The sequence below is a fragment of the Vombatus ursinus genome, unplaced genomic scaffold (assembly GCF_900497805.2).
Source record: "Vombatus ursinus unplaced genomic scaffold, bare-nosed wombat genome assembly UNPS02014258.1, whole genome shotgun sequence".
Taxonomy (NCBI): domain Eukaryota; kingdom Metazoa; phylum Chordata; class Mammalia; order Diprotodontia; family Vombatidae; genus Vombatus; species Vombatus ursinus.
Genome location: NW_020954036.1, coordinates 400812 through 426969, shown reverse-complemented (window position 1 = coordinate 426969; position 26158 = coordinate 400812). Strand labels below are relative to the sequence as shown.

Here is a 26158-nt window from a genome sequence, read left to right as displayed (position 1 = left end):
GGATAGATAATTTCAGACATGCAGAAACAGTCAATGCAAAGGCATAGAAACTGGAGTTGGAATGTGTTGTTAGAGCAACTAAAAGTACATCAGTAGAGTTAAGAGAAGTAAGACATGTGTAAGGTGTAATAAGAATGGAAAGATAAGCATTGACTAGGTTATGAAGAGCTTTAAATTCCAAACATAACTTCAGATTTGATCCTGAAGATAATAGGGAGCCACTGGAACTCATTGGGCAAAGGGATAACAATTAGACCTTTACTCTTGAAAGAATACTTTGACACTTGAGTGAAAGATGGATTGGAGCGGGGAAACATAAGCCAGGTAGAATACATATGAGACTATTTCAGTAGTTTAGGTGAGAGGTGATAAGCACCTGGGCTAGTGTTGTGGCTGTGTGAGCTCAGAGAAGGGAACAAGAAAGTCAACAAGGTAAAAAGGAAGATTTGACAATGGATTGAATATATGGGGTGACAAAGAGGTCAAGGTTGTAGGCCTAGTGACTAGGAAAATGAAGGTGCCCTTGATAACATTAGGGTAGTTCAGAAAGGGAGGCTTTGGAGACAAGCTAATGAATTATGTTTTGAACATTTTGGGTTTGAGATGCCTACGGAACATTCAGTTTGAGAGTTCTAAGAGGCATTTGGAGATGCATGACTGGATGATGAAGATGATGGTGATGATGATTGTTGAGGAGGAAGATGATGATTATGATGATGAGTAATTGACTTGGTCAGGGTCAGACAACTTGTAAATGTCTAAGGCAGTTTTCAAACACAGATCTTCCTTACTCCAAGTTCAAGACACTATCCATTATGCTATACTGTTTCTCAAATGAGGTAACAAATAAGAGAGCATTTTGTAACTATAGGGCTATAAATATCAGCTATATGTCCAAAATCAGCCTGAACTCTTCCATTATAAAGCCATCAGTTATTATTTTTTCTTTTATAGGCACATTTGCATCAGGTTCATTGAACCTTGTTTTGGATCTGTGACACTAGCACCCACCCTTTGGGATCCTGTGTATTCCATACCAAGGATTTTTTTTTTGCTTTTTTTGTTTTTTGTTTTTTTCACGCAGATGAAGAATTACACAGTGGTGACTGAGTTCATTCTCCTGGGAATCCCCCACACTGAGGGACTAGAGATACAACTTTTTATTGTGTTTTTATCTTTCTATTTCTTTACTCTTCGGGGGAACCTAATTATTTTGCTGGCCATTGTCTCTTCATCTCGCCTTCATACACCTATGTATTTCTTTCTGTGCAACCTATCGATTTTGGACATATTTTTCCCTTCAGTGAGTTCACCGAAAATGTTGTCCTACCTCTCTGGGAAAAGTCATGCCATCTCCTATGGGGGCTGTATATGCCAACTCTTTTTCTATCATTTAATTGGCTGCACTGAGTGTTTTCTGTGCACTGTGATGGCCTATGACCGTTTTATTGCCATTTGTTTTCCTCTGCGGTACAGAATCATCATGAGCCATAAGGTATGTGCAGTATTGGCCATGGGGACTTCATTTTTTGGCTGCATTCAGGCCACCTTCCTAACTGCTCTCACCTTCCAGTTGCCCTACTGTGGACCCAATAAGGTGGATTATTACTTCTGTGATATCCCAGTGATGCTGAAGCTAGCCTGTGCAGATACCTCAGCCCTGGAGATGGTGGGTTTTATCAGTGTGGGCCTTATGCCATTTAGCTGCTTTCTTCTCATCCTTACTTCTTATAGTCGCATTGTTTGTTCCATCTTGAAGATTCACACTGCAGAAGGACGGTACAGAGCCTTCTGTACTTGCAGTGCTCACCTCACTGCCATTCTTCTCTTATATATCCCTGTAGTTCTCATTTACTTACAGCCTACCCCAAATCCCCAGCTGAATGCCACTGTTCAGATCCTGAATAATCTTGTCACCCCTATGCTGAACCCCTTGATCTTCAGCCTAAGGAACAAGGAAGTGAAAGCATCCCTAAAAAAGGTGCTACAGCAGGTTAGGTTCCTTTCTGAGAAGTGAGAGAGAAACCTAGAGATGGAGTGTTTGCATTTTTTACTCAAAAAAGAGTCCTGAATCTTCTATCTCTCTCCCTTAATTTTTTCAATCCTTTTTATTTATTTAATTTATGTATTTATTTATTTATTTATTTTTAGTTTTCAACCTTCACTTCCACAAGATTTTGAGTTCCAAATTTTCTCCCCATCTCATCCCTCCCCCCACCCCAAGATGGCATGCATTCTGCATACCCCTTCCCCTAATGTGCCCTCCCTTCTATCTTACACCCCCCCTTCTCTTATCCCCTTTCCCTTCTATTTTCCTGTAGGGCAGGATGGATTTCTATACCCCATTTCCTGTATTTTTTATTTCCCAGTTGCATGTGAAAACAATTGTTTTTAACATGTGTTTTTAAAACTTTGGGTTCCAAATTTTCTCCCTCCCTCCCTCCCCACTCACCCTCATTGAAAAGGCAAGCAACTCAATACAGGTTATACATGTAGAGTCATGCAAATCACTTCCATAGTAGTCATGTTGTGAAAAACTAAGTATATTTCCCTTCATCCTATCCTGAGTTCAAATCCAGCCTCAGACCAAACACTTGACACTTACTCGCTGTGTGACCCAGGGAAGTCACTTGACCCTAATTGCCTAAAAAAAAAGAGAAAGAAAAAAAATTTCTATACAGCTCTAGTCTTTTCATCAAGAATGCTTGAAAGTCCCCTATTTCACTGAATGACCATTTTTTCCCCTGAAGGATTATACTCAGTTTTGCTGGGTAGATGATTCTTGGTTGTAAATCCCTTTGCCCTCCAGAATATTATATTCCATGCCTTATGGTCCCTTAATATAGAAGCTGCTAAATCTTGTATTATTCTGATTGTGTTTCCACAGTACTTGAATTGTTTCTTTCTGCCTGCTTGCAATATTTTCTCCTTGACCTCACAACTCTAGAATTTGGCTACAATATTCCTAGGAGTTTTCCTTTGGGGGGCCTCTTTCAGGAGGTGATCGGTGGATTCTTTCAATTTCTATTTTGCCCTCTAGTTCTAAAATATCAGGACAGTTTTCCTTGATAATTTCTTGAAAGATGATGTCCAGGCTCTTTTTTATTCCATTTTTTAAAATTTTTAGGCAATTGGGGTTAAGTGACTTGCCGAGGGTCACACAGCTAGTAAGTGTCAAGTGTTTGGTCTGAGACCAGATTTGAACTCAGGTTCTCCTAACTTCAGGGCCAGTGCTCTATCCACTGTGTCACCTAGCTGCCCGTAGGCTCTTTTTTTGATCATGGCTTTCAGATAGTCCAATAATTTTTAAATTATCTCTCCTGGATCTATTTTCCAGGTCAGTTGTTTTTCCAATGAGATATTTCACATTGTTTTCTATTTTTTCATTCTTTGGGATTTGTTTTATAGCATCTTGATTTCTCATAAAGTCACTAACTTCCAATTGCTCCATTCTAATTTTTAAGGAAGTATTTTCTTCAGTAAGCTTTTGGACTTCCTTTTCTATTTGGCCAATTTTGCTTTTTAAGGCATTCTTCTCCTCATTGGCTTTTTGGACCTCTTTTGCCATTTGGGTTAGGCTATTTTTTAAGGTGTTATTTTCTTCAATACTTTCTTGGGTCTCCTTTTGCAAGCTCTTGACTTGTTTTTTATGATTCTCTTGTATCACTCTCAGTTTTTCCTCTACTTCTCTTACTTGCTTCTCAAAATCCTTTTTGAGCTGTTCCATGGCCTGGGCCCAATTCACATTTTTCTTGGAGGCTTTGGATGTAGGAGCTTTGACTTTGTTGTCTTCTTCTGGTTGTATGTTTTGATCTTCTTTGTCACCAAAGTAAGATTCTATGGATTGATTCCTTTTGTGCTGCTTGCTCACGATCCCAGACAATAACTTGAGTTATAAACTCTTTGTTAAAGTAGGGGTCTGCTTCCAGTGTGGAGAATGTACTGTCTCAAGTTTCAGGGTTTTGTGCAGCTGTTTTCAGAGATACTTCTAAAGATCTATAAATTTTCAGTTCTTCCAAGGTGGTATGATGAAGGGCAAGATGTTAACTCCTTTCCTGGGCTTTGCTCTGGTCTATAAGTGACCACAAGCACTATTTTCTGCCTTGGAACTGAGGAGGATTTCCTTTCCACCAACACTACAAGCTTCACCATGCCAGCGCTCCTCCTCGCTCCAGGACCTCCACCTAGAACTGTGACCCAGATCCAAGCACAGGCAAAGCAAGAGAATCCTGCCTCAACAGAGAGATCCCTGCAATCCCCCTCTGATCAGCCACTTGATTCCCCCTCAGTCTGTGGGCCAGAAGCTCTGGAAGCAGGCGCTGCCTTGGGGCCGAGCTCGGGGACTGGGGCCAGGATCATGCTTCTCTATCTCACTGCAGACACAGACTTTTCCCACTGACTTTCTAAGTTGTCCTAGGCATTTGTGAGTTGAGAAGTCCAGAAACCACCATAGCTGTCCATGATTCAGTCCTCTGAGGCCTGATTTAGGTTCACTGGGGCCTGCCTTGCCTGAGCACCCACACCGAACTGTGCTTCTCTCCCTGCTTGGCACTATATACCTTTCCAATCAACTATCCATGTTGTCTTGGGTGGTAAATTTGTTTCACTCTGTCCTTTTGTGGGTTCTGCTGCTTTAGAGTTTGTTTAGAGCCATTTTTTGTATGTATTTGGAGGGATTTGGGGAAGAGCTCAAACAAGTCAATGCTTTCACTCTGCCATCTTGGCTCCGCCCCACCTTCAATTCTGTTGATCCCCTTTCTTTACAATGTTGCTTACTATTTAGATTGTTCTGATTCTGCTCACTTCATTTTGCATCAGTCCATATAAGTCTTCCCAAGTTTTTCTGAAACCATCCTCTTCATCATTCCTTTTTAAAATTTTTTTTATTAATTTATTTTTAGTTTTCAACCTTCACTTCCATTATGCTTTTGAGTTTTAAATTTCTCTCTCCCTTCTTCCTCACCTCCTTCCCCAAGACACCATGTAATTTGATATAGATATTTTCACTTTAATCATGTTGTAAGGAAGAATTAGATACAATAGAAGGAACCACAAGAAAGAGGAAACAAAACAAAACAGAAGCAAAAAAAGAGCAAAGAGTATGCTTTGATCTGCATTCAAACTCCATAGTTTCTCTGGATGTGGATAGCATTTTCCATCATGAGATTTTTGGAGATGTCTCAAGTCTTTGCATTCTGAGAAGAGCTAAGTCTATCAAAGTCATCGCACAGCATGGCTGTTACTGTGTACAATGTTCTCCTGGTTCTACTCATTTCACTCAGCATCAATTCATACCTGTCTTTCAAGGTTTTTCTGAAGTCCACCTGCTTATAATTTCTTATAGCACAGTAGGATTCCATTACATTCATATACCACAACTTGTTCAGCCATTCCCCAATTGATGGGCATCCCCTCAGTTTCCAATTCTTTGCCACCACAGAAAGCTGCTATGAATATTTTTGTACATGTGGGTCCTTTTCCCATTTTTATGATCTCTTTGGGATACAGCCCTGGAAGTGCTATTGTTGGATCAACTCATCATCATTTATTAAAGCACAATGGTATTCCATCATATTCATATACCATATATTCATATACCATAACTTGTTCAGCCATTCCTCAATTGATGGGCATCCCCTCAGATTCTAATTCTTTGCCACCACAAAAAGAGATGCTACAAATACATTTGTACATATGGGTATTTTCCATTTTCTTTGATCTCCTTGAGCTATAGAGTTAGTAGCAGTATTACTAGGTCAAAGAATATGCACTGTTTTATAACCCTTTGAGCATAGTTTCTAATTGCTTTCCAGAATAGTTTCACAGTTCCACCAATAGTACATTAGTGAACCTATTTTCTCAAATCTCTTCTAGCATTTGTCATTTTTCTTTTCTCTTATCTTAGCCAATGTGTATGGTGGTACCTCAGAGTTGTGTTAATTTTCATTTCTCTAATTAATAATGATTTAGAACATTTTAAAATGATGATTGCTTTGATTTCTTCCTCTGAAAACATCTTATTCACATGATTTGACCATTTGTCAATTAGGGAATAGCTTTAAATATTTATAAATTTGGTTCAGTTCTCTCTATATTTGAGAAATGAGACATATCAGAGAAATTTGCTGTAAATTCCCCCCCCCATTTCTTCTTCTATTTTCCCCCCTAATTTTGGCTGCATTGGTTTTGTTTGTGCAAAATCTTTTAATTTTATGTAATCAAAGTTATCCATTTTACCTCTTGTGAACCTCTCTATCTCTTCTTTGGTCATAAATGCTGTGGGATGTTGGTTTATGGATAATTTATCCCAGACTGTTTTCTGGTTTTCCCAACAGTTTTTGTCAAATAGAGTACTTGTTCCAATAACTGGGATCATTGGGTTGGTCAAACTCTATGTTATTTGTGCTTATTTGTTTCTGTATATAGTGCACCCCACCTATTTCATTCATCAATGACTCTGTTTCTTTTGGAGTGCCAAATTGTTTTTATTATCACTTTGTAAAATGGTTTGAAATATGGTGCTGCTTGCCCCCCTTCTTTCAACTTTTTTCTCTCTGATTCCTTTAATAATCTTGACCTTTGTTTTTCCAAATTAATTTTATTATTATCTTTTCTAGCTCTATAAAGTAATTCTTTGGTAGTTTGATTGCTATAACACTGAATAAGTAAACTAGTTTAGGTAGTATTGTCATTTTTATTATATTAGCTTGACCTATCCATGAGCAATTGATATTTCTCCAATTATTTAGATCTCTCTTTATTTGTGTGAAGATTGTTTATAATTGTGTTCATATATTCCTGTTTGTGTTTGGGCAGATAGAATCCCAAGTATTTTATACTGTTTGCAATCATTTAAATGCAGTTTCTCTTTCTTTCTCTTTTTGTTAGGTTTTATTTTGGTAATATATAGAAATATTGATGATTTTATGGGTTTATTTTATATCCTGCAACTTTGTTAAAGTTGTTAAATTTTTTGAGTGATTTTTTAGTTGTCTCTAGGGTTCTCTGAATATGCCATCATGTAATCTACCAAAAAGTGATAGTTTTGTTTCCTCATTATTTATTTTTATTCCATTTATAATTTCTTATTTCTATAGCTAGCATTTTTAGAACATTTCTGAGTAATGATAGTGAAATGCACATTCTTGCTTCACCTCTGATATTATTAGAAAGGTTTTTCATTTGTTTCCACTATTGCTCTTTGTTTTTGATAGATACCACTTTTCATTTTAAGAAAAACAGCATTTATTCATATGCTTTCTAAGTTTTTAATGGAAATGAGTGCTATATTTTGTCAAAAGCTGTTTCTGCTTTCTTTGATGTAATCATGTAATATTTCTTGTTTTTGTTATTTATATGATAAATTATGTTTATATTTTTCCTTACATTGAACTAGTCCTATTTTCCTGACATAAGTATAGCCTGGTCATAGTGTATAATCTTTGAGATATACTGCTATAAGCTCCTTGCTAGTTTTTTATTTAAAAATTTTCCAACAATATTCATTAGAAAAAAATTAGTTTATAGTTTTTTTCTCTGTCATTTGCTCTCCCTGCTTTAGGTATTAAAACCATATTTGTGCCACAGAAATAATTTGGTAGGATTCCTTCCTTATCTATTTTAAAAATAGTTTATATAGCATTGGAATTCATTGTTTCTAAAATAATTCATAGAATTTTCCTATAAATCCATTTGGTCCTGTTTTTTTTTTTTCTTAAGGAGCTCATTTATGGATTGCTCAATGTTTTTTCTGAGAAGAAACTATTTAAATATTCTATTTTCAGCTCTGTTAATCTAGGCAACTTATATTTTTGTAAATATTTATTCATTTCAGTTAAATTGTCAGTTTTGTTGGCATCAAGTTAAGCAAAAGTTTACTGATAATTGCTTTAATTTCAGCTTCAGTGCTTGTGCATTCATCCTTTTCATTTTTATATGGATAATTTGTTTTTGTTCTTTCTTTTTTAAACAAAAAGTCCAATGGTTTATTTTATTTTAATTTTTTTAATAAGCTAGCTGGGGCAGCTAGGTGGCACAGTGGAGAGAACACTGGCCCTTGAGTCAGGAGGACCTGAGTTCAAATCTGGCCTCAGACACATGATATTCACTAGCTGTGCGACCCTGGGTAAGTCACTTAACCCCAACTGCCTCGTCAAAATATATAAACAAACAAACAAACAAACAATTAAATTAATAAAATATATAAAAAAAGATATCATACAAATGGGGAAAGGACCCACATGTACAAAAATATTTATAGCAGCTCTTTTTGTGGTGGCAAAGAATTGGAAATTGAGGGAATACCCATTGGGGAATGGCTGAACAAGTTGTGGTCTATGAATATAATGGAATACTGTTGTGTTATAAGAAATGATGAGTATGTGGATTTCAGAAAAACCTGGAAAGACTTGTATGAACCGATGCTGAGTGAAGAGGCAGAACCAGGAGAATATAGTACACAGTAACAGCCACATTGTGTGATGACTAACTTTGATAGACTTAGCCCTTCTCAGTAATGCAAGGATCTAAGACATCTCCAAAAGATTTATGATGGAAAATGCTATCCACATGCAGAAAAAGAACTATGGAGTCTGAATGGAGATCGAAGAAAATATTTGCTATTTTTCCCCTTTTGTTATGTTTTGTTTCCTCTTTCTGGTGATTCCTGCTATTGGTTCTAATTCTTCCTTATAACATCACTAATGTGAAAATATGTTTAATAGGAATGTGTATATATAGCCTATATCAGATTGTGTGCCTTCTTGGGGAGGGAGTAGAGGAGGGAGGGGAGGAAAAATTCAAAACTCAAAAGCTTATGGAAATGATTGTTGATAAATCAAAATAAATTAATTAAAAAATAAAAAAATAAACTAGCTCCTATTTTTATTTATTAGGTCACTTTTTTCAAACTTTGAATTTTATTAATTTCTCATATGATTTTCAGGATTTTTATTTTGGTATATTGGGGATTCTTATTTTTTCTAGTTTTTTTTTTAGTAACATCCCCAATTCAATTATTTCCATTTCTCTGTTTTATTGATATAAGCATTAAGAGACATAAATTTCTTCCTTTAATACTGCTTTGATGGCACAGTAGATAGAATGCCAGGCCTGAAATCAGGAAGACTTATCTTCCTGAGTAAAAATCTGGCTTCAGAAGCATAGTAGCTGTGTGACCTTGGGCAAGTCATTTAACTCCATTTGCCTCAATTCTTCATCTTAAAATGAGTTGGAGAAGGAATGGCAAACCGCTTCAGAATCTTTGCCAACAAAACCTCTAATGGGGTCATAAAGGTTGAACATGAATAAAATGACTCAACAATAAAAAACAAATTTTGGCATGTCATCTGATGGTTGTCTTTATCTTTAATGATAATTGATTTTATTTATGACTTGTTCTTTGACCCACTAATTTTTTAGGATTATATTATTAAGTTCCCAATTGTTTTTAATTTATGCTTCTAAGGCTCTTTATCAATTGTAATTTTTATTACATTATGGTTTGAAAAGGATAGATTTAATATTTCTGCTTTTTTGCATTTGTTTGTGAAGTTTTTATACCCTAATACACGGTTAATTTTTGGGAAGGTGCTGTGTAAACTAATAAAAATTATACTCCTATTTCTATTCAATATTCTACAGAGTCTGTCATATCTATCTTTTCTATAATTCTATTTGTCTCCTTAATTTCTTTCTTGTTTATTTTGTTAAACTTATCTGGATCTGAGAGGGGCAAATTGAGGTCCTCTACTAGTATAGTTTTATTATCTAATTACTTCTGTTACTTCTTTATCTTTAAGAATGTGGATGCTATGCCATTTGATACATATATGTTCAGTATGATATTAATTCATGGTCTATGGTACCTTTCAGCAAAAATGTAATTTGCCTGATTATCTCTTTTAATTGGATTTCTTTTTGCTTTTGTTTCATCTGAGATCATGATTGCTACCCTTGTCTTTTTGTACTTCATTTGAAGCATAATAAATATTGTTCTGGTTCCCTATTTCAGCTCTCTGTGTGTCTTTCTGTTTCGAATGTGCTTCTTATAAACAGCATAGTTTGTTTTGGTTTCTAATACAATCTTCTAGTTTCCATTTCATGGGTGAATCATTCCATTCACATTCACAGCTATGATTGTTAATTATGTATTTCTCTTACTATTACTATTAAAATTTACTATTGTCTTATCTTTATCCTCCTTTTTTTTTTACCCTGTACTCTCCTTAAAATCTGTGTTGCTTTTTATCACTGAGTCTCTTAATCTATCTTTCCTCTTATTCTCTTCCCCTTTCTCTTAACTCCTCTTTCTTCCACTTCCCTGTTGGGCAACATGAATTTCTCTACCCAAATGGGTGTGAATGTGTATTCTTCTTTCCTTGAACCAGTTCAAATGAAAGTGAAATTTAAGTGTTCCATTCACATTTTTAAAGGCTGTTTTCATGTTCTTTTTCTTTCTTTTTCTTTTTTCCCCCTACATTTTAATACAAGTGGAACATTGAATGATTCCTTTGCTTTAGCTCCTTCACAGCCAAACCAAGAGGCAGGGACTGTTTAAGTTTCTCTGCCTTCTCTTTGTCTGTGATGACCAGTGTGTACTGGTATCTGCTGCAGCGAACCTTAAACTTCACATTGTCCTTGTTTTTGTTGATCTTGACAGATTTGGCATCTTTTCACCTGGCTGTCAGCAGGAAGTCTTTTATTTCCTCAATTTTTCGGGGCATGGTGGCATTGGTGGTGGGATGAGGGGCAGCATGTGGCCCGAGAGGTCATGCCATGGGGGAGATACTCACCTGTTTTCATGTTTATCCTGTATTGCCTATAGTCTAGGATAAATATCAAATTCTTTCAGCTGTTTCTAATAGTACATGATTCCAATCCCCTTGCCAATTTTGCTAACCTTCCTCTGGAAGCACTCCAGTTTGTCAAGGTTCCTTTAAATTTAGATCACCTAAAAACACAGAGAAGTTTAATACACAAGTGCTAAATGATATTGATTGAATTCCTTCCATGAATCAAGATAATCATTAAATTAAATATAATTGAAATCTATGATAACCAAGACATAGGAGTGCAGCTTGAAGTGGAATTGGAATAAACTGTAATACTTGTAAAGATCAACAGAATAGGGGCCAGAGGACAGTACAAGAGATTGTTATGGTCAAGGTAGAACGTAATTCAACCAGACATAGAAGGTATATCTGGAATTTCCCTTTTCAGATCCTTTGTTTCCTATGATCTTACCACTCAATGGGTGTATTGGGAGAAATGGGGAGATACTTTGAACTAATTGCTCCCTCAGAGTAGTGACTGAACATATCATGTCCCAAGAGCTATAGCAGGAAATCAAAGAGTTTTTTTTTAAATTATTGAAGCCTCTGAGGAAGCAATTCAGGGTGTACGGTCAGAGTTGGGTCTTGTTTGTGCAATCCCGCAGAGACTCCTTTGCTGATAAATAAAGATAGAATTGGAACTCCTTTGGTGGGAGCATAACCTGCCCTGCTTTCAGTTTCTAGGAGTCAATGAATGTTAGGTTATAGATGATATTCTTACACCACTAGGTGGGGGAAATAGCCCTCCACCACAATCTACCACATTCACCAGTGACCAGGGTAAGTACCTGGACTGTTTGTCCATCTATTTTTCCTACTCTCACATTCCATCAAGAAAGAACATAGCCACAAGGAAGAAGGTTGCTGGATGTTCCTTTGTTCTAAGAATGGTACTTATTTTGGTGCTATTTTTAAGACTTTCCTTCTTGTTGGGAAGTCTTAAAATACAGCAAGTCCATAGTGCTATTGGTATGAATGGTAGGATGGCTTCTGTGTGGGACTGAGCTCCCTGGACTTGGGTTATTGGACCCTCTTACTAAAGTTTTGTCTTTGATATGGTTATCAATATAGTCTCATCCTTTCTATCTGCTTGACCCTGAATATAGTGAGGAACAGTATCCTTTATATATTCATTGACATAGAAGATTTAATTGCAGACTTAGGTCTCTTCCAACTTTAAAATTATATGAGTATTTAGGATAAGTACTAGACTTATGATTGCATTATTATGGAGAACTCTCAGGTGAGAAAACTCTTTCTATTAGTGCAGGATGACAGCTACTCTGGAACTTATAGTCTTAATGGGTTGCCACCTTAGAATACTGTGAAGTTAAGTGACTTATGTATGTCACACAGCTAGTATGTGTCAGAACATGACTTGAACCCAGGTCTTCCTGGATTCAATGCTAAGTCTCTATACCATACTACCTCTCCTGACAATAGTAGTTCAGATTTGTGTAGTGCGTTAAGGTTCATAAAATGTTTTCCCCACAACACTGTGAAGTAGGTAATATAAGAATAATTATCCTCTTTTACAGATGAGGAAACTGATGTTTAGAAAAGTGAAATAACTTGACTAGGGTCATAGAATTATTGTGCTAGAGATGGGATTTGAACCAGGTTCTCTCCTAACTCCAAGTATCTTTTCTTTTCCCAATATTGATTTTATGCCATTAGTAAAGATATAAACATGTAAAACATCTGGGATTTTGTCAATGTAAGGAACTCCTGATATAGGAATTTCCCCTTCCAATAAAGCTTGCAATGATTTTGTGATTTAATATTAATAATAGCAACTTACATTTTTATGGCCCATTAAGATTCACATTGAGGATAGCCAAATGGTGCAGTGCATAGGGTACCAGGCCTGAAGTTAGGAAGACTCATGTTCCTGAGGTCAAATCTGGACTCAGACACTTACTGGTTGTGAGATCCTAGGTAAATCACTTAACCCTGTTTGTCTCAGTTTCCTCATCTATAAACTGAGCTGGAGGAGGAATCAATGCAATGTCTTTGCCAAGAAAATCCCAAATGGGGTCATGGAGTGTCTGACATGCCTGAAATGACTAAAAAAACCCAAAAGATTCATAAAAGCTTTTTATTACAATATCTCATTCAATCCTGTCCTTACACTAACTCTGTAAGGTAGGTAATTACCTACTTTATAGCTAAGGAAATTGGATTCAGAAGATAAGTGACTTGTTTAGGGTTGCACAGCTAGTAAGTGTTTGAGGCAGGATTTAAACCTAGATTTGCCTGATAATCAACTCCAGAATCTTATCTGCTATGCCATTTTGCCTTTCAGGAAGACAGGTTCTGGGTATCTGCCTGAGGCTCATAAAGGTCAAAGAACTTGCACATAGTCATACAGCTATTAGATATTACAGGCAGATTTGAACCCAGATCTCATAGAAACTCTTACATTCTATTCCACTATTCCACTCACATTCTATCAACCTCCCACTCCTCTGCCCAAGTAATTACATATGTGTAATTTTATATGTTCTGACTATTTGGAGATGGCATAGGAACAGGAGGGAATTAAAATACATGTACCAGACAGACATCAGGAAAGGGTTCTTAGAGAAGGTACTATTTGAAATAGACTTTAAAGTCTTTGTAGAATTTCAAGAGGCTGTATCATCTTGAGGCAGTGGGTTTTGAAGCTTCTACCTAGCCACAGGGTGAGCCACAATATCCTACACATCTCTGTTGAAAGTGGTTTAAGGTAATAATAATAACAACCATGACAATAACACATTTACCTAAACCTCAAAGTGTCATTTTGTTTTTATAGTATGTACACACGGAATTTTGGTCTTATATTACGTGGGGTCATTATCAGAATTTATCCCAGCAGCAATCAGAGCTGTGTGATATATAAAAGTAATCATTGATGAATGGTTGAATGAGCATAAGGCCTGAGAGAAATCAGGAAGTAATTATGATGAGAATCAAAATATTTTCATCCTTCCTGAGACTCACTGGGTTTGAAGAGCCAGGGTGCATTAGCTCTCAGTGGGTGGATGCTGCCCTGCTCTGAGCTGAGGGAGTTCTATTGGATCCACCATGGCCAAATTCCAAGTAGTTGTTTTGACTATCAGCATTGTAGAGAAGGTTTTGATATTATGGTATGTGAGGCAAATTCCTCTTCAGTATCTACATATCGTTGTGGTAAAAGCACTTATGTAAGGAGACCCTTATGTAAGGAGACCCTTATGTAAGGAGACACTTGTGTTCAAAATTCAGCCCCTACAAATACTAGAAGATGACTGGACAAACCCTTTCATTTCTCTGAGTCTCCGTTTTCTCATCTGCAAACAGGAGATAAGACTTGCAATCTTTAGGATCATTGGATCATAGGGTCATAGATTCAGAGCTAGAAAATTCCTGAGTGGTAATAAAATACAACCCCCTTACTTTAGACATGGAGAAACTGAGGCATAGAGAGATTAAGTGACTTCCTCAGAGTCATACAGCTAGTAAATATCTAAGTCAGGTATTGAAATTATGCATTAAGTCTTTATGACTTTAAATTTAATGGTCTATCCACATATTGATTTATTGTAATTATAACTCTCAAATGATGCAGAAATGTGTTTTTATTATTACTACTACCATAAGACTTTGATATCACTTTTCTAGAAGCTAAGTCAGACTAAAAGAAGCCAAAATACCCTATTATAGACAAAGTCATGCTAACAATAAGTTAGCATGAAATGCATAAAATGATGCACATTAGTTCAGTGTGCACCATTTGCTGAAAAAGTCAGGCTGTCTGATAGGAAACTGAATATAGTAGAGAATCAAGAGCAAAATGGGCTCATATTGCAATTAAGATGGTATGAGAGATAAAGATAGGCTGGCTTTAATTCTGTCTGGGACAACTCTAGAGGTATCTATTCCTCAGGAGGTCACTGAAATTCTAGGGTCTTATCCTCAGCCTTGCAGGTACAGGGCTTTCACCCTGAGGTTTACCCAGTTTACCCAGAGGTGGTCAATCTTTTTTTTTTTTTTGGTGAGGGAATTGGGGTTAAGTGACTTGCCCAGGGTCACACAGCTAGTAAGTGTCAAGTGTCTGAGGCCGGATTTGAAATTGGGTCCTCCCGACTCCCAGGCTAGAGCTCTATACACTGTGCCACCTACCTGCCCCAGAGGTGGTCAATCCAGGGGGAACTGATTCACACTTACCAAGTTCACCCACAAACTGATTTATAAAACACAATGACAACAATGAATTATATTACTAAGTAATCATATCATTCTCGTATGCCTGACTTGTGCTAATATAGTATAAAATGTATCAGGTCCTATCTAGTCAGAAAAGCTGTGAATGTTATATATAAAATATCCTAGACAAGATTAAAGAGGCTTAACTCTAGGTTTGTGGAAGGGGGATTAATTTTTGGCCATGACAAAATCAAAGCCTTCAATTTAGTGTCAGACAAGTTGTGATCCATATTGGTGGAGACAGGGAGAACTTACAGTATGAAATCATAGGACCTTTTAGTACAAAAGTGTATTCATGATGCCAAAATCAATTTAATTTTATTCCGATTTTTATTGATTTTGTTTTTATATCACCTTACGTTCATTAGATAGTAAATTCCTTGAGGGCAGTGGCTATCTTTTACCTCCTTTGTATTCCTAGCACTTAGCACAGTGCCTGGTACATGGTAATCACTTAATACATGTTTATTAAAGATAATGATGAGGACTTTAATTCCTCAGTATATCCTTCTTCCACCTGACAGAGCAAACAATACCTTATAACAAAGAATAAAAAGGAGGGGGAAAATACTCTGCAAAACAACCAATATATCAGCTGAATCTGACCATTTGTACAATGTTCCATATCTATTCTGCAAAAAAGAAAGAGGGTAATATATTTTCTCATCTCTTTTCTGAGATCAAGGATGGTCATTATAAATACATAAGGTTCAGTTCCGTTTTTTTGGCCTTCTCAATTGTATTGTGTTCATCGTGTGTATTATATTCATTGTATGGACTGCTTTCCTGATTATTATTTTATCTGCATCAATACACATCAACCTTGGTATGCTTCTAAATTTTTCATATTTAATATTTAATATTTCTAGGGGTAGCTAGGTGGTGCAGTGGATAGAGCACTGACGCTGGAGTCAGGAGGACCTGAGTTCAAACCTCAGACACTTGATATTTACTAGCTGTGTGGCCCTGGGCAAGTCACTTTACCCCATTGCCTAGCAAAAAAACAAAAACAAACAAAAAACAAATATTTCTACTGGAACATTAATATTTCATAATATTTATGTACCATAATTTGCTTAACTCTCAATTACTGTACATCTACTTTTTTCTAGTTCTTTTCTACCATAAAATGTACTGCTATGAATATTTTGCTGTATATACAACCTTTATTTATGTTTTTGACCTGCTTGAGCTATAGAACTAGCAGTGGGATTTTGGGGCCACAGGTTACAGACATCATGGTCACCTATTTTTAGTATAATTCCAAAATCCTTTCCCAACTCATAGCTCCTTCAATAGTGTGTGTCTTTCTACAACCCACCAACATTGACTATTTCAATTTTTTTTATCACCTTTGCCAATTTTCTGGGCAAAAAGACAAACTTCAGGTAGTATAGATATGTATGTATTACATTTTTCTTATTTGTAGTTTGGATAATTTTTTTCCATAGTTTTTAATAATTTATAATTTTTCAGAAAACTGTCTGATCATTTTCTATAATGACATTCATTTGGTAATATCTCTTGAGCTTATATATTTATTAATGTTAGTTCCCTATAAATCTTGGATATCAGACCCTTATCAGAGCTATTTGATGCAAAAAAAATCCCCCAATGGATTCTTTTTGTTCTCATCCTGATTGCATTATGTTCTTGCAAAAGGTTTTGATTTCCTATAAGCAAACCCATTTTATCTTTTGCGATTCTCCTCTACCTACTCTTTCATTAAAAATTATCCCCACTTTCCATAACTATCATAGTCAAATAATGATTGCTTCTGGAACCAGGATGATGGTATTTGAGCATCCTGGGATTTTTGAGGTATTAGCAACAAAAACAAAAATGTAGATTATTTCATTTTGTTTTGTCTATTTTTTCTACAAAGGGCCATATGTTACTATCCAGAGTTTCTGTTTGGGATATAGTTGATAACAATTCAGTCTTCACTTTGTACTTCTATTCCCATTGTACATAAATACTAGCCTTAAATACAACTTACAAATAAATCCATATGAAAAATGACATCATGAATCTTGAGGAGAAAGCATAATTTATAGACATCTCTGTGAGGCTTGCTATGGGAAGGTAATGATATATTTCTTAGCCTACTGTTTTTGAGGCAATCCTATATTTAGAATTTGTTTTCAGAAATGCTAATAAGAGTCAAACTTAATCCAGATTGTTATCAACAACATGTCACATTATAGTTTCTAATTTTATACAGTTATGATCAAAGGAACTTCTTCCTTCTCATCTGGATTAAGCTTGCCATTTGCTACAACTTATCAAGACATCAACACCATACTAATCTTACAAAAGGAAACTACTGTAGACTCTGATGCAAAATGAAGACTCCTTACTCTATTAGAAAGGAAAATGTACTAGTAAAAAGTCCAGTATTTCATACTTTTCTGGTGTTCTGAAAAAAACATCTATAAGAAGTGGTCAAGCTAATGCTACCCTCATGCCCCTTTATAGTATCAAGGTGATCCTGAGTTCACAAAGGTAATGGCAGCATGGTGCAAAATCATTCCAAGCTAGAAAGGCTTCAAGAATATGTGTGATGACTGCAATTCAAGAAGTAGCTTAGTGCCATGTAGGTTGGCTCATCTCTAAGGGGTTGATGAATTTATGAAGATACTACTAAGATTTAGAAGGGTTCAGATTTGTATTGAGGAAGGGATCCCTCATATTGAAAAATCTTTTAAAGTATTGAAGATATATAAGCAATTATGCTTCCAAATTCATCCAATCATTTCAATTAACCCATAGTGGAAATTCTCATAGAAAAATAGCTAATGTCATTTTTCAGCAGATGCCACAAAAATGGAAGAGATAGATAATACAGTGGATGTTAGAGTGGGAATTTAATCAATCTTGATAGGCTAGGTTATTGGGATAAATCCAACAAATAAAATTCAGTAGGAATAAAGGTGAAGTTGTACACTTGGAAACAAAAAATCAGTTTCACAAGTATAAGATGGAGGAGGCACGGATGTATAGTAACTCTTCTGAAAAAAGATCTGGGGGTTTTAGGTGACTGCAAACTCAATATGATGTAGTGATGTGATGTAGTGGCCAAAAAAGAAAAGAAAATGAAATCTTGGGCTGCTTTATGAGGGGCATAGACTCCAGGATTAAGATAATTCAACTGTGCTCTGTCTATCAGACCTCAGCTAGAATATCATGTTCAGTTCAGGGATTCATAGTTGAAGAAGAACATTAATAAACTGAAGTGTGTCCAGAGGAGGGCAACCAATAAGGTAAGGGTCTGGAGTCAATGTCATGTGAAGATTAATTGAAAGAACTAAGTAGATTTAGCCTAGAGAAGAGAAGACTCAGGGGGGTAAATGATCATTGTCTTCAAGTATTTGAAAGCCTGTCATATAGTGGAGGGATCAGGCTTGTTTCTTTTGGCCTGAAAGGGCAGATCTAGGAGCATTGAGTGGAAGTTTCAAAGAGGGAAGTTGAACTCTTCATTAGGAAAAATTTCCTAACAATTAGAAGTATCCCATGGGCTACCTAGAGAGATGGTGGGGTTTTCTTCCTGGGAGCTCTTCAAGCTGAGTGATGACTTCTCAGGTGTGTTAAAGAATTCCTTTTAAGGTATGGTTTCAACTAGATGGCCCTGAGGTTCCTTAACACACTCAAATTCTGTGATTCTATGGATAAGTAGTCAAAGGTTATGAACAAACAATTCCTCCAAATAAGGATCACAAACTATTTACAACAGTATTGACGACTGATGCAAATTACTAATTATAAGAGAAATGCACATCAAAACATTTCCAGGACATTTGAAAAAATCTCACATAGCACTTTGGCAAAGATGGCAAATGTTGGAGAGGAGCTGGAAAGACAAGGACCATAATGGATTGTTTTAGGAGAGCTGTGAGTTGGTCTAGTCAGTCTGGATAATTTGAATTTGTTAGGAAATTAAGGAAGAGTTCCATAACTCTTTGATCTAGCAAACTCACTGCTAGGAAATATGTAACAAGGTCAAAGACAGAAAGAAAGGTTAGTGAAAGAAGTGATTATTAAATAACAAATTCCCTGACCTTTCCCAAAATTTTGGCCCACCTATCCTATCTTATCTGGGTGGAGTTGTTACTTCACCCAACTAGAAAACCTTACAAAGCGTTTAATCTAAGGTGAATTCTGGTCCATTGTGTTCCACTCAGACAGATTTGGGCAGAGGGTGTAGATCCTTTGTCTAGATTGCTCAAGGCTGGAGGTGATTTGGGAGTAAATGACATGATCAAAGTCATATCACCCAGTCCCTCAATAGAATAGTTCTATCCCTCATTGTAATGTTCATTATTTCTCATTACTTGTTAACCAATTGGAGTTGATTGCCACCCTCAGGAACACTCACTCTTCCAAGGGCATATAAGTGCTGAGTGGGTTCTGTAAGGGGTCTTTGGCATTAGAGAGTGTTACTGACCCCTCTTCTTAATTATATGCTAGCATAATTAATACAGTTATTAGTTATTCAAAAATTATGTCTCTTAAACTTTTTATATGTCATAGTTTGGTAACCAGATGAAGGGATCAGAGCTCTGTACTCCATATTCTTAACAAAAAACTTCCCTATATCTTGGGCCCAGGTGGAGAATTTCTCTATAAGGGGAAAGTCCTTTTTCTTAGGACTCTGCAATCTGACTCTCCCTTTCACCAGTAATTAGGTTTTCTCTGGGTATGTTTTGTCTGTTTTAAATGTCTGAGCTGCAGTTTTCTAATTTTCGCTCAGAACATCAATGTTTAGTAGGATTAAGGTCTATTGGTGAGATCCTTTCAAGTCAGGCTAATTGGGGTATAATGAGGCATGCACAAGTTGTGGGAAGCCTCTGTCAAAGAAGGCTTTGAGATAAGTCCTGTTTTTAAACTGAGTTTTTGGGATGATCTGGAAGAAATGTGTGGTGAGCTGCCTGAGAAATTCAGGGTTTATTTTGAGATCATGTCCCGGGTATCTCAGTCCTGCTATAATAAGTAGGTATGGCCCAAAATTTCTCTCAGGTAAGGTTTCAGTAAGGAAAACTGAGGCAAGCTGTGAGGGTATCAACTCTTGTAAAAGCTAAGAGACTTGGGAGACATGTTTTTAGGTAGCTAAATTTAATTACAGGATTGGGTTTGGTACTAAGTAAAAAAAGTCTGTAGTGAGCCCAATAGTAAGCATACATGTAAGTAAACAAAGAGTGGAAAGTACTCCCAAGCAAGTGAAGTAGTTTTTATCTCAACTTTGATTCCTGTTTTTTTGATTCCTGCATCTTTGTTTCATCTCTTTGGGCATCATCAAGATAATGGCCTTCATTTGTAGGTAGGGAAACTGAAAAAGCAAGATGAGACTCCCCCAGGTTATAAGGTTTAAAAAGGCATAATATTAATTTTAAAGAGTTCTCTTTCTGTCTTTTATTGTGAGTTTACAGATTTGGAGGCGTAATGAGAATAGGGATTTCTCTCCCTCCCCCCTAATATATCTGACATCAGTGTAATGTGTTAAAAAAGCGCAAAAAATAAGACATTTAAAAAAAATCTTTTAAAACACTTTGATCAGGGTTTTTCTATCACAACCTTAAATGCTATCATTTTAGTGTTTCAGTAATTTATGTTTAAAATGCATATTAACATTATGAAAGCCACTTTTATAGGTAATGTTGGCAAAAAGTGTGTGAGAAATACAACTCTCATTATTTGTAAATTATTAAGTGTTAGCCTTCTCCAAATTTTAAAATGTGAAGAGTAGCAGGAAAGAAAGGAAGGTGAATATGACTTTTAATGTGGAAAACTGTTTTTTAGACAACATAACAGATCTCTACTGTTAGCCTTTTGTAAGCTATTCACAGGATTGGGAATAAAAATGGAAGATACATATTTCAAGCCCCTATTGTTCCTGTAAAGTTGCCCTGGATGCCTACATGACAGTTTCAGATGGTTTAAGTATATTGAAAAGGCCTAGGCAAGTTTAATTTTTTAAAAAATATTAATTTATTTTTAGTTTTCAACATTCACTTCCATAAGCTTTTGAGTTTTACATTTTCTCCCCCTCCCTCCCTACCTACTTTCCCAAGAAGGAATGAAATCTGATATAGGCTCTACATATACATTCCTATTAATATATTTTCACATTAGTCATATTGTAAAGAAGAATTAGAACCAATAGGAAGAACCACAAGAAAGAAGAAACAAAACAAAACAGAAGAAAAAAAAAGAGCAAATAGTATGCTTTGATCTACATTCAAACTCCATAGTTCTTTCTCTGGGTGTGGATAGCATTTTTCATCATGAGACTTTTGAAGATGTCTTAGATCCTTGCATTGCTGAGAATACCTAAGTCTATCTAACTTAGTCATCACACAATGTGGCTGTTACTGTGTACAATGTTCTGGTTCTGCTTATTTCACTCAGCATCAGTCCATACAAGTCTTTCCAAGTTTTTTTGAAGCTGGCTTGCTCATCATTTCTTACAGCACAATAGTATTCCATTACATTCATATACTACAACTTGTTCAGCCATTCCCCAACTGATGAGCATCCCTTCAATTTCCAATTCTTTGCCACCACAGAAAGAGTTGCTATAAATATTTTTGTACATGTGGGTCCTTTTCCCATTTGTATGATCTCTCTGGGATATAGCCCTAGAAGTGCTATTGCTGGGTCAAAGGGTATGCACATTTTTATAGCCCTTTGGACATAGTTCTAAATTGCTTTCCAAAATGGTTGGATCAGTTCACAACTCCACCAACAATGTATTAATGTTCCAATTTTCCCACATTTTCTCCAACATTTATTATTTTCCTGTTTTGTCATGTTAACCAACCTGATAGATGTGATGTGGTACCTCAGAGTCATTTTGATTTGTGTTTCTCTAATCAATAGTGATTTAGAATATTTTTTCATATGACTATAGATGGCTTTAATTTCTTCATCTAAAAACTGTTCATATCCTTTTAACATTTATCAGTTAGGGGATGACTTTTATTCTTATAAATTTGACTTAGTTCTCTATATATTTTAGAAATCAGAGACACTTGTAAAAAATCTTTCCCAGTTTTCTTCTTCCCTCCTGATCTTGATTGCATTGGCTTTGTTTGTGCAAAAACTTTTCAATTTAATGTATTCAAAATTACCCATTTTACATTTTGTAATGTTCTCTATCTCCTGTTTGGTCATAAATTCTTCTGTTCTCCATAAATCTGACAGGTAAACTCTTCCTTGCTCTCCTAGTTTGCTTATAATATTAGCCTTTATATCTAAATCGTGTACTCATTTTAACTTTATTTTGGTATAGGGTGTAAGATTTTGGTCTATGCCTAGTTTCTGCCAAACTCTTTTCCAGTTTTCCCAGCAGTTTTTCTTAAATAATGAGTTCTTATCTCAGAAGCTGGGGTCTTTGGGTTTATCAAACAGTAGACTACTATAGTCATTGACTACTGTGTCTTGTGTACATAACCTATTTCACTGATCCACCACTCTATCTCTTAACTAGTACCAAGTCATTTTGATGACTGCTGCTTTATGATACAACTTAAGATCTGGCATGAAGAGGCCTCCTTCCTTAGCATTTCTTTTCATTAGTTCCCTTGATATTCTGGACCCTTTGTTCTTCCATATGAATCTTGTTATTCTTTTTTCTAGCTCTATAAGATAATGTTTTGGTAGTTTGATTGTTATGGCACTAAATAAGTAAATTAACTTAGGTAGAATTGTCATTTTTATTATATTAGCTCAGCCTACCCATGAGCAACTGATGTTTTTCCAAAATTTAGATCTGACTATATTTGTGTGAAAAGTGTTTTGTAATTATGTTCATATAGTTCCTGGGTTTCTTTTGGCAGGTAGACTCCTAAATATTTTGCAATGTCTACAGTACCTTTAAATGAAATTTCTCTTTCTATCTCTTGCTGTTGGGCTTTGTTGGTAATATATAGAAATGTTGATGATTTGTGTGGGTTTATTTTATATCCTGCAACTTTGCTAAAATTGTTCATTATTTCAAGTAGTTTTTTTACTTGATTCTCTAGGATTCTCTAAGTACACAATCATATCTGCAAAGAGTGATAGCTTTGTTTCTTCTTTGCTTAATCTAATACCTTCAATTTCTTTTTCTTCTCTTATTGCTAAAGCTAACATTTCGAGTACCATATTGAACAACAGTAGTGATAATGGACATCTTTGTTTCACCCCTGATCTTATTGGAAATGCTTCTAGCTTATCCCCATTACATAGAATGCTTGCTGAAGGTTTTAGGTAGATACCACTTATCATTTTAAGGAAGACTCCATTTATTCCTATGCTCTGTAATGTTTTCAGTAGGAATGGGTGTTGTATTTTGTGAAAAGCTTTTTCTGCATCTATTGAGGTAATCATGCAGTTTCTGTTAGTTTTGTTGTTGATATGATCAATTATGCTGATTGTTTTCCTAATATTGAACCAGACCTGCATTCCTGGTATAAATCCTACCTGGTCATAGTGTATTATTCTCATGATAAGTTGCTGTAATCTTTTTGCTAATATTTGATTTAAAATTTTTACATCTATATTCATTAAGGAAATTGGCCTATAATTTCCTTTCTCTGTTTTAAGTCTTCCTGGTTTAGGTATCAGCACCATATTTGTATCATAAAAATAATGTGGTAAGACCCTTTCCTTGCCTATTTTCCCAAATAGTCAATAAAATTTTGGAATTAATTGTTCTTTAAATATTTGATAAAATTTGCTTGTAAATCCATCTGGCCCTGTAGACTTTTACTTAGGGAGTTCATTGATGGCTTATTCAACTTCTTTTTTTCTGAAATGGGTGTTTTAAGTATTTTAATTCCTCTTCCACTAATCTAGGCAGCTTATATTTTTGTAAATATTCATTCATTTCATTAAGATTGTCAAATTTATTGGCATACAGTTAGGCAAAATAGTTCCTAATTATTGTTTTAATTTCCTCTTCATTGGTGGTGGATTCACCCTTTTCATTTTTTATACTGGTAATTTGGTTTTCTTCTTTCTTTTTTTTAAGTTAAATTAACCAAAGGTTTATCTATTTTATTTTTTTATTAGTTTTTTTTATTAGTTCAATAGTTTTCTTAATTTCAATCTTATTACCCTTTCCTTTGGTTTTCAGTGTTTCTCATTTGGTATTTTATTGGGGATTTTTAATTTTTTCTTTTTCTTTTTTTTTAGTTGCATGACCAATTCATTGGTCTCCTCTTTATTTTATTCATGTAAGCATTTAGAGATATAAAATTTCCCCCAAGAATTGCTTCACTGCATCCCATAAGTTTTGGTATATTGTCTCATTATTATCATTCTCCTGGATGCAATGATTGATTGTTTCTATGATTTGTTGTTTGACCCATTCATTCTTTAGGACTACATTATTTAGTTTCCAATTAATTTTTAGTCTATCTTTCTGTGGCCCTTTATTACTAATAATTTTTATTGCATCATGATCAGAAAAGGATGCATTTAATATTTCTGCCTTTCTGCATTGGATTGTGAGATTTTTATACCCTAGTACAAGGTCAATTGGCAAGTTTGATTTTCATGTGAGTAGATATATTGAGAATTTTGTAACTTGATTAGAAACCCAATACAGATATAGGGGGTTAGAAGAAAGTTGATGAGCAATGTGTTCACAGCTGTCATAATTAAAAATCTCTTAAATACTCTCACTTTTAAAATGTTTGGAAATAGTGAACCCCATAACATAAAATGCTCAGAATAAATGACCGTTGCATAAAATGTAGTACTAATTGAAATTAGAAATTGAGGTTCTCTATATTATTTAGAAAATAGAACTAGGTGTGATAGAATCTATTCTGGTCTCATTTTGAATGAAATTTATTATTATTATTATCATACCATATGAGTCACGAAGCTTGTTAGCTATGTGATTTTGTGCCAAATTACTTCAGTTATATGATTTGTAATGTGTTAAAAAAAAAGTGTCAAGGTTAGGCATTTAATTAATTTTAAATTTGATAATTCATTGTTTTTAGAAATATGGTTAGAAAAGTTTGCTCTTCTTTCATTTTTTAGGGCATGAATTTAATTGTTGAAATACATATGCTATAAAAATAAAAAAAAGTATCAGTAACATTGAGTGCTTGCAGATTGGTAACTGACTTAGGGTGTTGATATTTTAAGATTTCACTATCTAGCCCCATGCTTAGGTTAAGGTTCAGTGATTTGATTTCATTTAAGAACCAGAAATTGTGAAGGAAAAGATTTTCTATTGCTTTAAAAAAACAGTCTTTACCCAGCTTTAGCCTGCAAATTCATGTCCACCCACCTTTCAGGGTAATGTGTAAGAAGCCCATATTAAATCTAACAGCATATAAATTTTGGACATAGTAAAAATACTTATTATTGTGATTTGGGACTATTATATAGAATTTAAAAGTCTCTTTGTATTCAAATTGAGAATTATTTAATTAAATCTTGAGAAAACTGGCCATGCCCTGCCAGCATTAGTTCAAATACCTTAGGTCTCAGAATCTCATAATATTTAGCTTAGCATACTTTAAGTTAATCTAATGATAACATGTGAATTCAAACTGTTTGTGAAACTTTATACATATTTCTAAGTTTGTATCTATATTGGGAATTGGAAGCTGAATACTTAGGTCAGCCTCTTATCTGAAAAGTCTCAAAGAAAGGTAAAGGAGGCAGGGGACTGAGAATTGATCCAGCTCTTTGAGGAAGTAGGGGAAAAGGTTATACAAAGCTGGAAATTGTCACCACCTAACTTCCTACCTATCTATCTATCTACACGTGTATACATACATACATATACATACTCACAATTTTATGGATAATAATCTTTTTTTTCTTTTGAATCACTAACAGTAACTGAGTCTTAAAGATTTAAATGTTACCATTCATGATTATAAATCTGGATTTGATTTAATTTGATTTAAGTCAAAATTTATCCTGAAGGAAAACAGAATGTAGTCTGAGTATGTTCTTCTATCAGAATAATTACGGTAAATCAGAGCCTAATATAAAAGAAATTTGCTATTTGGCATTAAGAAATTTATTATCTGTGTGACCCCAAACAAATTGCCTTATATCTGTTTACCTCAGTTTACTGTTCTGTAAGG

At 35.2% G+C, this 26158-nt stretch overlaps 1 protein-coding gene and 1 pseudogene across 1 annotated transcript; one reads left to right on the top strand and one right to left on the bottom strand.

Moving 5' to 3' along the window:
• The first annotated feature begins 1084 nt into the window (after positions 1 to 1084).
• Positions 1085 to 2017, top strand: LOC114042092 (olfactory receptor 149-like). Its single transcript, XM_027860783.1, has one exon. The coding sequence runs from the start codon at positions 1085 to 1087 to the stop codon at positions 2015 to 2017; it is 933 nt and encodes a 310-aa protein (XP_027716584.1).
• An 8464-nt stretch (positions 2018 to 10481) lies between these two features.
• On the bottom strand, positions 10482 to 10724 carry LOC114042115 (annotated as a pseudogene).
• Positions 10725 to 26158: the final 15434 nt, after the last annotated feature.

Excerpts from the sequence above, each read along its gene's own strand:
- LOC114042092 (XM_027860783.1), top strand. The coding sequence starts at position 1,085 with ATGAAGAATTACACAGTGGTGACTGAGTTCATTCTCCTGGGAATCCCC.